We start from the raw sequence: 11,670 nt of genomic DNA on the forward strand, positions 1-11,670 counted from the left end.
GCGATGGACAGATATGCCCGGGAAGCAAAGGACAAGCCGCTCACCAACGTCAATCATCTAAGCCAAAGGCCCCCAGAGCTCTTTGAAAGGGAGGTCGATGATATCGTGTTTAAAGAGAATGATGCAAAATGGGTGCATTACCCTCATACCGATGCCCTAGTCATAAAAATGAAGATTGGGACGGTGAATGTTCACCGAGCAATGGTGGACACCGGGAGCTCGGCTGATGTTTTGACTTATGATGCCTACAAAAAACTGGGATTATTGGATAGAGAATTAACCTCAACAGGTGGGCACCTGTACGGGTTCACGGGAGACTCGATCGGAGTGAAAGGGACAATTCGGCTCCCAGTGACCATAGGAGAGGAGCCTCATGTGGCCACCCAGATCGCTATGTTTACAGTTGTAGACCAGCCTTGTGCCTACAATGTTATAGTGGGCAGACCCCTTATGAGGGCAATGAGGATGGTGACCTCGATCCATCATATGATGATAAAATTCCCAACCCCCACGGGGGTAGGCATCTTGAAGAGCTGTCAATACGAATCCAGGGTCTGCTACAACCAGGCACTCAAAGCGGCCGAGTCAAGAAATGCCTCAAGGGAGATAGCTGAAGCAGGTGAGTGCGACATCCCCATGGAAGAGGCAGAGGGCAGGAAAAGAATACGTCCTGAGGGCCACGAGACTTGTAATTTGATTTCAATTGAGGAGTTGCCCGAGAACTACTTCGAGCATATGGGAATTCATGTGGAACCACGCCCAGGGGCCTTACTAATGGAAGCATCTCAGCCCATCATGTTGATACAAGAGGGGATTGTAGAGGAAGCAAATGATGAAGAAGAGAGCCCAGAACAAATCACTGCAAGACTTAGGAGAGGGAAGTGGGCACACAAAGAAACAACAATCACTATGGACCCACCCGACGGAATCACTCGAACTGTAACTGCAACCTCTGAACGCTTGATAAACCCGACCCAAGCTCACCAGACCGAGCTCAAGGATGCGGAAGGTTTGGCAATCACGGAAATGGAAAAAACTAGCGAGGCTCGAGCAGATTTAGACCCGAGAATGCCCCCAATGGTCGAGAGGGCCGGGGCCGCAGAGGACACAATCCCGATCTTGGTAGACCCAAATGATCCCTCCAAGGTACTCAGAATAGGCTCTAACCTAAGTCCTGACTTGAGAGAGGATCTAGCCCGCTTCCTAAGGGAGAATTTGGATGTCTTTGCATGGTCACACTCCGATATGATAGGGATTGACCCAAATGTCATGTGCCACCGGCTCAACTTGGACCCGAAAAAGAAGGGGGTTAGGCAAAAGAGACGGCCGATTAGTGGAGAGAGGGCAGAGGCCCTCAGAGAAGAATAGGATAGATTAATGGAGGCAGGACTTGTGAGAGAAGCCTTCTACCCCGTGTGGCTGGCCAACCCTGTGCTTGTCAAGAAGCCCAATGGCAAGTGGAGGACATGTGTAGACTTCACCGACCTGAACAAAGCTTGCCCGAAGGACAGCTTTCCTCTACCCCGAATCGACCAGCTGGTTGATTCCACGGCTGGGCACGCGCTGCTTAGTTTTATGGATGCTTATTCGGGATATAACCAAATCCCCATGTATGGGCCAGATCAGGAGCACACCTCCTTTATTACTGATCGGGGCCTTTACTGTTACATCGGGATGCCCTTCAGGCTCCTTAATGCGGGGGCAACCTATCAGAGGCTGGTGAATAAGATGTTCAAACATCAAATCGGGGAAGACTATGGAGGCCTATGTAGACGACATGCTGGTGAAATCGAAAGAAGCGAGGGATCATGTCCGCCACCTGGCAGAAATGTTCCAGATCCTAAGGGAGTACAGAATGAAGCTCAACCCCCAGAAATGTGTGTTTGGGGTTGAATCGGGGAAGTTTTTGGGATTTATTGTCAACCATAGAGGCATTGAGGCCAACCCAGCCAAGATACAAGCCCTACTCGAGATGAGATCCCCTCGACGGGTGAAGGATGTTCAAAGCTTAACGGGACGAGTGGCTGCCTTAAACCGCTTCATCTCAAAATCCTCCGATAAATGCCAAGAGTTCTTCAAAGCAATCAAAGGAGTGGGGAGGAACTTTAAGTGGACCGAAGAATGTGAGGAAGCCTTTCAGAACATAAAGAAGCATCTCAGTAGCCCTCCAATGTTGTCCAACCCAAAGGCAGGAGAAACTTTGATCCTATACTTGGCCGTCTCCGACTTTGCAATAAGTGCAGTATTAGTCCGAGAGGAGGATGGTGTCCAGCTCCCGGCATATTATGTGAGTAAAAGGCTAGCCGATGCCGAGACTCGATACACAAGCCTCGAAAAGCTAGCGTATGCTCTGATTCTGGCCTCCCGAAAACTCAGGCCCTATTTTCAGGCACATAAGATAGAAGTGCGAACCTCCTACCCCCTCAGACAAGTGATGCATAGATCAGAGTCTTCTGGTCGAATGTTGAAGTGGACGGTTGAGCTCGGCCAATTCGAGGTGGATTATAAGCCAAGGACTGCGATCAAAGGCCAAGCCCTGGCCGATTTTGTGCTAGAATTTCCCCCACATCAAGAAGTAGAGCCGGGAGCCCTTGTTGTTATACCTAGCACAGAAGAAGTTGGACTGGAGAGACAAAATAGTGCCCCATGGTGGAGCCTATATGTGGATGGTGCCTCTAACGGTGATGGAGCAGGAGCTGGAATCGAGCTAATCAGCCCAGAGGCTCACAAAATCAGACATGCGACCCATCTGGCCTTTCATGCAACCAACAATGATGCTGAGTATGAGGCCCTGATCAACGGTCTCAAGCTAGCTTTGGAAATGAAGGTCGAGAATTTGAATGTGTTTAGTGACTCCATGATTGTGGTCTATCAGATAAATGGGGGGTATCAAGCTAAGGGGCCGAGAACAGAGCTTTACCTGAAGTGCGCACAGAGGATAATCGCAAGATTCAACGAGGTGAGGCTGGAACTAATCCCGCGTGGGCAGAATGAAGGCGCGGACGAGCTAGCTAAGCTCGGCTCACGCCGTGAGAGCACTTTACTAGGGACTGTGCCCCTTGATATACAGAGGCAACCTAGTGTGCCCGAGCACGAGGTGGGCAGCCTCAGTAATGAGCTCGGCCCCACATGGATGACATCTATTCTAGCATACATAAGAGAAGGTTCACTTCCGGACGAAAAGAACGAGGCAAGGAGGATAAAATACAAAGCAGCCTGCTATGTGATATACGACGAGATTCTATACAGAAGAGGGTTCAGTGTTCCTCTTCTCAAATGCATACATGGGGAGGAATGCAACTACATCCTAAGGGAAGTACACGAGGGCATTTGTGGCAATCACTCGGGGGGTAGCTCTCTAGCTCAGAAAATCCTCCGTCAAGGCTACTACTGGCCAACGCTGAAAAAAGACGCCTTTGAATTCTCCCGAGCTTGTGATAAGTGTCAGCGATATGCCAATTATTACAACAACCCCGTGGCCTCTCTCACATCCCTCATGAGCCCCTGGCTCTTCTCCATGTGGGGAATTGATCTGATTGGGGAACTCCCGAAGGCCAGGGGAGGCGTCAAGTATGCGGTAGTTGCGGTAGACTATTTCACTAAGTGGGCAGAGGCCGAGCCCCTAGCCACTATCACAGCGAGAAAGCTCAGGGAGTTTGTATACAGGGCCATTGTATGTCGCTATGGCATCCCTTACAAGCTGATATCTGACAATGGGAAACAATTTGATAGCAAGGAGATGCGAGAGTTTTGTGAGCAGCTGGGGATTCAGAAGAGCTTTAGCGCAGTCTGCCACCCCCAGAGTAACGGGCAGACAGAGGCTGTTAATAAAATCATTAAGCATACCTTAAAGGCAAAGCTTGAAGAAAAGAAAGGAGCATGGCCAGAAGAACTCGCCCAGGTCCTATGGTCTTACAACACTACACCCCGAACCACAACTGGAGAGACCCCTTTCTCTCTGGTGTATGGGTGTGAAGCTATGGTGCCCGTTGAAGTGGGAGCAGGATCTTTTCGAAGGGACAACTATGACTCAGAGGCAAACGAGGTCAATCATCGGCTCTATTTGGATATGATCGAAGAAACTCGAGAAGAGGCTCAGATCAGGATAGCGGCATATCAGCAGAGGACAGCTAGGCATTACAACAGTAAGGTTCGAGCCCGAACTTTCAAGGTGGGAGATTTGGTTCTGCGCCGGGTCATGCCAAATACCAAGGTGGTGAGTCACGGAGTCTTGGGAGCGAATTGGGAAGGCCCTTACAAAATAAAATCGTTGCTCTGGGAGGGAACCTACCACCTCAATGATATGCAAGACAAGTTGATCCCAAGAGCCTGGAACGCGGAACACCTTCGCAAGTATTATCAGTAATATTATTCTTTTCAGACTTAGTATTATCTTCAAATATTCCTAAGTCTCGGGGGGTAGTGCCATATAGGTGCCTCCCTGAGACCACAAGCATGTATTCCTTTCACTTCCCATTATCTATGAATAAACGATTGATCTCTATTTGGGCACTTGATATTTTAACTTCTGTTAATAGATTAAAATACCCAGCAGGGGACCCCATCCTTGGGAACCCATGCGAGGACAGAACAGTTGTTTTATTAACATGTTAAATCAAGCTGGGCCCCGACCCGCTTGATGCCAAGAACATGAAACGAGCTGGGCCACGGCCCGCTTAGACAAATACGAACACATAGTAGATAAAAGATGTGGATAGAGATATAGGCCCGCGATGCGAGCTCATACCCTGGCCCTCAAAACCATAAATGCGACCCAGGGGGCCCAGCCCTCCATCAAACATACTCAAAGTCGCATGATGCGAGGAGAAGACATATGCGAGCTCCTAGTGCGAGCACACCTACAACACCTGTGAGTTGATGCGGGCTTGTTCCACTTGGCATCCTCTTTCAACGGTTGTTTGATTGAACAAATGACACGAGCTGAATAAATTGGGCTCGCAGTGAAGGGGTAACGCTCGTCATAAGCGGCCAGAGTTATGATTACTTTTGGTTAGTAGAAGCATGGTAAGAAAACACAAAAAAAAAACCAGCTAGCACCGTAAAGACATACGCGGGCACAAAAAACTTAGACATTTTATACAAACAAAAGTTAAATAAGTTATGCCCCGAGGCAGAATATTTCAAATACAAGCGCGAGGCGAGAAGGGTGCCCGCTTACCCAGTCAAAAGTCTAGTTCTAATTAAAATTACATTAAGGGTTATCAGCCTCTGCTCCCTCACGATGTTCACCAGCGACCTGGGCCTTCTCGGCCGCGAGCCGAGCCTCATCAGCAATTTGGTCATCCCTCTCCATCTCCAGCTTCAACTTGTCAGCATGCCTCGCTGTGCTCACACCCAGAGCCGCCCAATCGAAGTCAGGAACCTTCTTCATAAAGACTTTCATAAAATTCCTGGCCCTCAGGTTCCTAGCATCAGCGAGGGCGGCCTCACGGCCCTCGGTCAGGGCAGAGATTGATCCCTCCAGCTCGAGCACCCTCTCCTCGAGGGCATCCTTCTCCTTCTTACATGCCTCAGCAGCCAGGTCATGAGCCTCCTTCTGCTCCCTTAGGGCCTTGTCGTGAGCAGCGTTCAGGTTAACTATCTTTTGATTATAGTTGTTCACCAGCGTAACTTTCTCTTGCCCATGCTCAGCGACCTTACTCTGAAGGGACTTGACTTTAGCCTCGAGCTTTGTGTTGGTCTGGCTGAGGGCTCGCATCTCTCGAGCCTTAGATAACTGACGATAGTATACTTCGGCCGCGGCTCGAGAGAGTGCATCCTGGTTAACCTCGAGAGCAGAAGAAGACCAATCCTTTAAATCCTGCTCGCTGATGTGACCTTGAGCGAGCCGGCCGAATGTGGTCGCAACCATATTGGCAGAAGAAGAAGAGGGAAGAGGAGCATCAGAGGGAGCAGCTTTCTTTGGCTCAGGCTCGCCAGTTTTTCCTTCTTTACCTCTATGCCTCTTTAATCGAGGAGAAGGCCCTGAATCCTTGAGATGCTCGGAGAGAGTAGTCATGCGGGCCGGAGGATTAGCCTGAGAGCGAGCCCTTGTGCTCGCAGCTGCGGGCTGAACTGGGCCCGAGGCCGCAACCTGCTCAGCCTCTTCCATGAAGGGGATAGGGGAGATGGCCATTTCTGAAAAAGAAAACAACAAAGCAATAGATTAGTCACAACAAGATGCAAAGGAAAGAAGTAATGCGAGCAGGTGAAAAATACGGAGAATTAAAGTGCGATGTGAAGTGAGATGCATGCAGGAAAAGTGAGCACGCGAGCACACGAGCTCGCGCATGCGAGCAGCCAGGCCCGGACGTGCGGGCCCGATATTCTTACCCTTTCTGGATCTCTTCCTAGATCTCTTCTGAGGAGTCAGCCTCACTCCTTCCTTCAAAAACCCACATGCGACCAGATTGGAGGTCGTTATGAGTTTTCAGATGTCCCGGTCCGCCTTAGGAAGGTTTAGAAGACTGTCCGCATTTATCTTTTCCTGTCCCACAAGGACAGTGCGAGGCGGGGTGGCTGGAGATAAAAGAAATTCTTGTTAAAAGGAAAGAGCTATGGTAGAAGAGACGAGAGCGGGCAGAAAAAAAACTTACATGGATTATAATAAAAATGAGTCTGGACTCGAGGCACCTCGTGGATATAGAAGTAAGGACTCTTCCACTTCCCTGAGTTGCTCGGCCCGTTGTGGATGAGGTTCTTCTTGTTGAAGCACGGCCAGACAGAGAAGTAGAAATACCCAAAGTCGTTAGGAGAATGCTTCAAATGGAGGAAGTAACCCAGCTGCCTCGCGGTTAGAGAAGGGTACCCGCATTTGTGGTACATGATGTACAGTGCGAGGGCGGCCCGGTATCCGTTTGGATTGATCTGAAGGGGTGCGAGCTGGAAGTACTCGCAAACATCTTTGATGAAGGGATGAAGAGGAGAGGAGATTCCCAACCTTAATAGGAAAGTGGACAAGACCATGCGAGGCACCCTACCTCCATTCTCCAAGTGATTGAATCTATAGCATCTCATATGAGGTAGGGGCAAGACAATATGGCCCTCGAGCTGAAACTGCTCAATGTGCTCGGCCAGATGTTTCTGAGTCAGCGAGGTAGGCAGGTCGCGGCAAGCGAGCACCTTAACCTCCTCGTTTGCAGTTGAGCTCTCCTCCCCATCAGGAATGATCTGCCTTTTGAAAACAATCTCACCCTCGAGCTCGGGCTGGGCAGGAGGCACATAAGGCTCAGGAGAGGCCACGGGGGCATAATTATAGTTACAAATCTTGTACTGACTTGTAACATCTGCCACCTCCTCGCTCTGAGGAGAGTCATAGGACCAATGCGAGCCGTCCTCTTCACCCTCGAGTCCCAGGATGGGATATTCAGCAGCTACGGGCTCTTTTCCTTTCTTCCTGGTGTCATAGTATGCACTCCCCAGATCGCTGTCAGTTGATTCTGAGTCAAGGTGAATGGGGTCGAGGTGATTAGCTGTTGCTTGCCTCAGACGAGTTGCCCTCTCTTCAGCCATTTCTCTTAAAATCTCCTCGGCTCGGTCTTTATCCAAGAGAGCAGGCTCGCGGTTTAGCAGCTCTTCTACCCCAAGGGAGGCTGGAATATGAGAGAGGTCCACGGGCCTATTTCTCCAATCATATATATTTTTCTCCCTGGTAAAATCCTCAGGGTTCGGGTCGAGGTGAATATCAAGCGAGCCGGATCCAGCTGCTCGCATCGAGTTCTCAACTCTGGCAATGTTCAAAGCCCCTTGAGGGGTGATAGCTGAGCCGGGAGAGATAGGTTGGCTAAGACGACCAGAAAGAGAGGTCAGCTCACGTTGGAAGTCCTTAGAGCCTCGCTGCTCAGGAGGGTATTGGTTTAATGGAGATGGAGTAGCTGAAGAGCAAGCCGGGCTAGCAGAGGTGCGAGCCGGGCTCGAGGAAGAGCGAGATGATCCATAGGAGCGGGCTGAAGACGCACTCGACATCTGTAAAAGATGGTGAAAATTAGTGTGTGGCCCTAAAAAGAAAACAAAAAACAAGTATGGGATCGCACCTAAGTGTCCTCACATCTCACACGGGATCGCACCTAAGTATCTAAACGAGCGAAAGGGCTCGCATCGCGCGTTGTGGTTGTGTGTGAACTCGCATCGAACAGGTGGTGTGTGCTCGCATGGTGTGCGTGAATAAAACATGAATAAAAAATGGAATCGAATCGAAGAGTACCTATGGGAGAGGTGTATGAAGATCCTGATGAATCTGGTCCCGGAGAATATCGCCGCCGGTAGACGGTTCTTGTTGAAATGATAATCTTCGCCATGGTAGATCCTTGAGCAAATTGAGCAGCAATTCAAGAAGTGTTTTTGGAAATGTGAGAAATGAATTGAAATCTCACATATTTATAGGAGATAGGAGAGAGAAAGGAGGAGGCGACACATGTCGCCATCTCATAAGACGACACGAATCCCCACGCCAGCTGTCCAACGGTTGTCAAAATAAATGCAAAGATGAAAGGCATGCGAGGCGAGACACGCGAGGCGGCTTGGTGCGGCCTGGTGGGCTCACACTTGCGAGGCCATAAAAAGATTAGAAAATACCTAGCCTCAAGATGCGACCAAGAATTTTGGGGGGTAGTTGTTATGCCCGCTTTCGGCCATGGGCCCTAAACAGGTCCCTGTGGGTGCACTAAATAGCTGGACTCTCGTGTGTGGGCTAGAACCATGGATTAATAAGACTTGAGCCAGCACATATGGGTTGGGCTCCTGACATACGAGCTGGGCTCGTGACATACGAGCCGGGCTCACGTGACCACATGCAGGCTGGGCTCGCGTGACCACATGCGAGATGGGCTCATGACAAGTGAGCTGGGCTCACACATGCGAGCTAGGCTCACACATGCGAGCTGGGTTAACATTTGCCATCTGGGCTCTCATATGCGAGCTGGGTTCACATTTGCCATCTGGGCTCTCATGTGCGAGCTGGACTCGGTTGTCCACACGCGAGGTGGGCTCAGATGACTTCACGCGAGTTGGGCTCAGATGATAGCACGCGAGGTGGGCTTAGGTGTCCACACGCGAGGTGGGCTCAGATGACTTCACGCGAGCTGGGCTCGGTTGCCCACACGCGAGCTGGGCTCGGTTGCCCACACGCGGGCTGGGCTCAGGTGCCCACACGCGAGCTGGACCCATGAGCCCACATCTTATGAAATCAAAGGTAACATTGTATTTATTGGTTAAAAAGGAAGGCGGTGCGGGCCGAGGCCGCCAGGCCGGCCCGCATTAGAGGACTTTGTGTTCGACATGGAAAGTGGCTCATAGATGACTGAGTTGCTCGTAAATTTCGGGGCCGACACGGGTTATTGCTATAATTATGGGAAGAGATACGGAGATGCCGTGAGATTATAGGAAGCGTGTGGAGCCGGTCGAGATTTACGTGACTAATTGGCTGAAGGCCTGACTTTATCGTGGGCTTGGGCTGCACGGGTTGGAGAACCCTAACCCTAGCCTACGTGACTTGTTCCCCAAGAACTACGTGAGGCTTGATCCCTATAAATAGGGTACGTAGGCACTTGTATGAGACAGGGGTCGACACTTGATAGAGAATAACAAACCCTATTCTTTCTTAAGGAGTCCACATACAAGCTCAACCACCACCAAACAACCTTCCTCCGCCCTCAAACACTGTCCTTGATCTTTGTTCCGCCCATTAATCTCCACAACATTGTTATACGAAATTCTCCCTATAACAATTGTCGTTGTCTAACAGTAATACACAGAAATAACTGTGTTTGTCCAAAGTATCACCAGGTGATACGAGGCAGCAGGTAGGAAAGACTTGTATGATATGATATGTACATACAGTGAATCTATCCATGTTATGTAGAGAGACTTTACCTGGAACAAGTCACTGTAAAAAGTCATTTTGTTAGACGTACTCATATGGTAAATTGAAACCAAGACAGCTGGAATTGTTAAAAAATATCCGACTTAACAGCTATGAAAACGCATGAACGTCGTACATGAGTGTATCATGTATAGTATGATTTCACCGCTTATCATTATAATTTATACTATGCTGCTATAATAACGGATGTATAATTTGATATATTCCTATTTTTGTTATCCTTTTAATCACGATCCTTCGAATACACCACTCATATTTTCAGATTTAAATCTCACTAATAATAAACAATTATAATATTATTTATTTTTATTAAAATTTTCAGGTTCAAAATTCGTCAACAAAAAACATTCATATTATTATATTATTTATAGGGTCCCCTCCCAACCATGGTTGGTTGGGGTTTATTTCAAGCCAACCAACCCTTCCGCAATGAATCATTGCGGAAAACGAAAATTGATAAATTTTATTTTATTTAGTTAACAGTTTTTATTCGATTAAAACTCAAAAATAGATATAACCAACACAATTTCTTATTCTTCTCCTTTCACGAGTAAATTTATATTATTTTCATTTCTTTATGCTTTTTTAAAATAATTAAATTTGAAAATTCGAATTAAGTGATAAAAAAAGGAAAAATTAAAATATTTTTAAAAAAAATCAGAAAAAATGTAGGGAAATAACAACTTTAAGAAAAAAAATATTGTAATTTTTTTGACTAAATTTATTTTAATTTTATTTTTTTATAATTTTTTGAAGTAATTTAAATATGAAAATTAGAGTAAGTAATGTAAAAAGGAAAAATAAAAAAAATATTTTCAAAAAAATCCAGAAAAAAATGTACAAATTATTTTTTTAGAATATAAGCAGTGTAATTTTTTTGACCAAATTTATATTCTTTTTAATTTTTTATAATTTTTTTTAAGTAATTTATATTTGAAAATTCGAAAAAGGAGTTTGTAAGAATGCATTTAATAGAAGGAGGTAGGTGAAATTGCATTTAATGCTTCCGCAATAAATCATTGCGGAAGGAGTATTCAATTTTTCAACCAACCAACACACCAGTGACGCGCGAATTTCAAAAACATTTCTTTTCTTCTGCGATGAATCATTGCGGAAGTAGTGAATTTTTTTCTTTTTTTCTAAATAATTTTTTTTTGTGTCCCAGAAAAAATTATAAATTTTTTTAAAATTCATTATAAATTTGATACCCCTTGTTGATTTTATATAAATTTTTGATATCATTTTTTAAATTTTTTGAACATAAATATTGTTGATTTGACCTTCTATTTTGGTAAAATAAGCACACTAAAAAAATAAAAAATTATTAACAAATATAATATTAATTTTAGAATAATTTATCATGATATAGAGTCTGGTTAGAAGAAAATAATATACAATTATGTATCAAAATATTTTAACACATCATAACCACGAATGAAATACTTCGAGTGTAAATTCTATCATTTTTTTCGAAATAAAAAAATTTGTACATTTAAATTTGAAATATAAATATGAATATATATATATATATATATATTCAAATATAATAAATTAAATATTTATAAAGTGGGCTTCTTATATTCACATTTATATCTTTCGAAAAGTATTTTATAAATTTAGTAAAAATATATTTCATTAAATAATACAATGTTAATAATTTTTATTAAATAATACTCATTTAATTATTACTACTATACATTATTTTGAGAAATGTGTACCCGTCATGATTTTTGATTCATAAACTTATGGTCTCATGAGTTTACGAACCATGAGTTTACGAATCAAAAACC

The 11,670-nt window shown here is 45.7% G+C and overlaps 1 protein-coding gene across 1 annotated transcript; it reads left to right on the top strand.

The window, feature by feature from the left end:
* Positions 1-2,434: 2,434 nt before the first annotated feature.
* Positions 2,435-3,626, top strand: LOC141673523 (uncharacterized). The gene is made up of 2 exons (XM_074480274.1): positions 2,435-3,316; positions 3,612-3,626. Exons 1-2 carry the CDS (start codon positions 2,435-2,437, stop codon positions 3,624-3,626), a joined length of 897 nt encoding a protein of 298 aa, XP_074336375.1.
* Positions 3,627-11,670: the final 8,044 nt, after the last annotated feature.

The sequence above is a fragment of the Apium graveolens genome, chromosome 7 (genome assembly GCF_009905375.1).
Source record: "Apium graveolens cultivar Ventura chromosome 7, ASM990537v1, whole genome shotgun sequence".
NCBI classification, from domain to species: domain Eukaryota; kingdom Viridiplantae; phylum Streptophyta; class Magnoliopsida; order Apiales; family Apiaceae; genus Apium; species Apium graveolens.

Bases quoted from the DNA above. Each gene is read 5' to 3' on its own strand.
- LOC141673523 (XM_074480274.1), top strand. From the start codon at position 2,435: ATGCATAGATCAGAGTCTTCTGGTCGAATGTTGAAGTGGACGGTTGAG.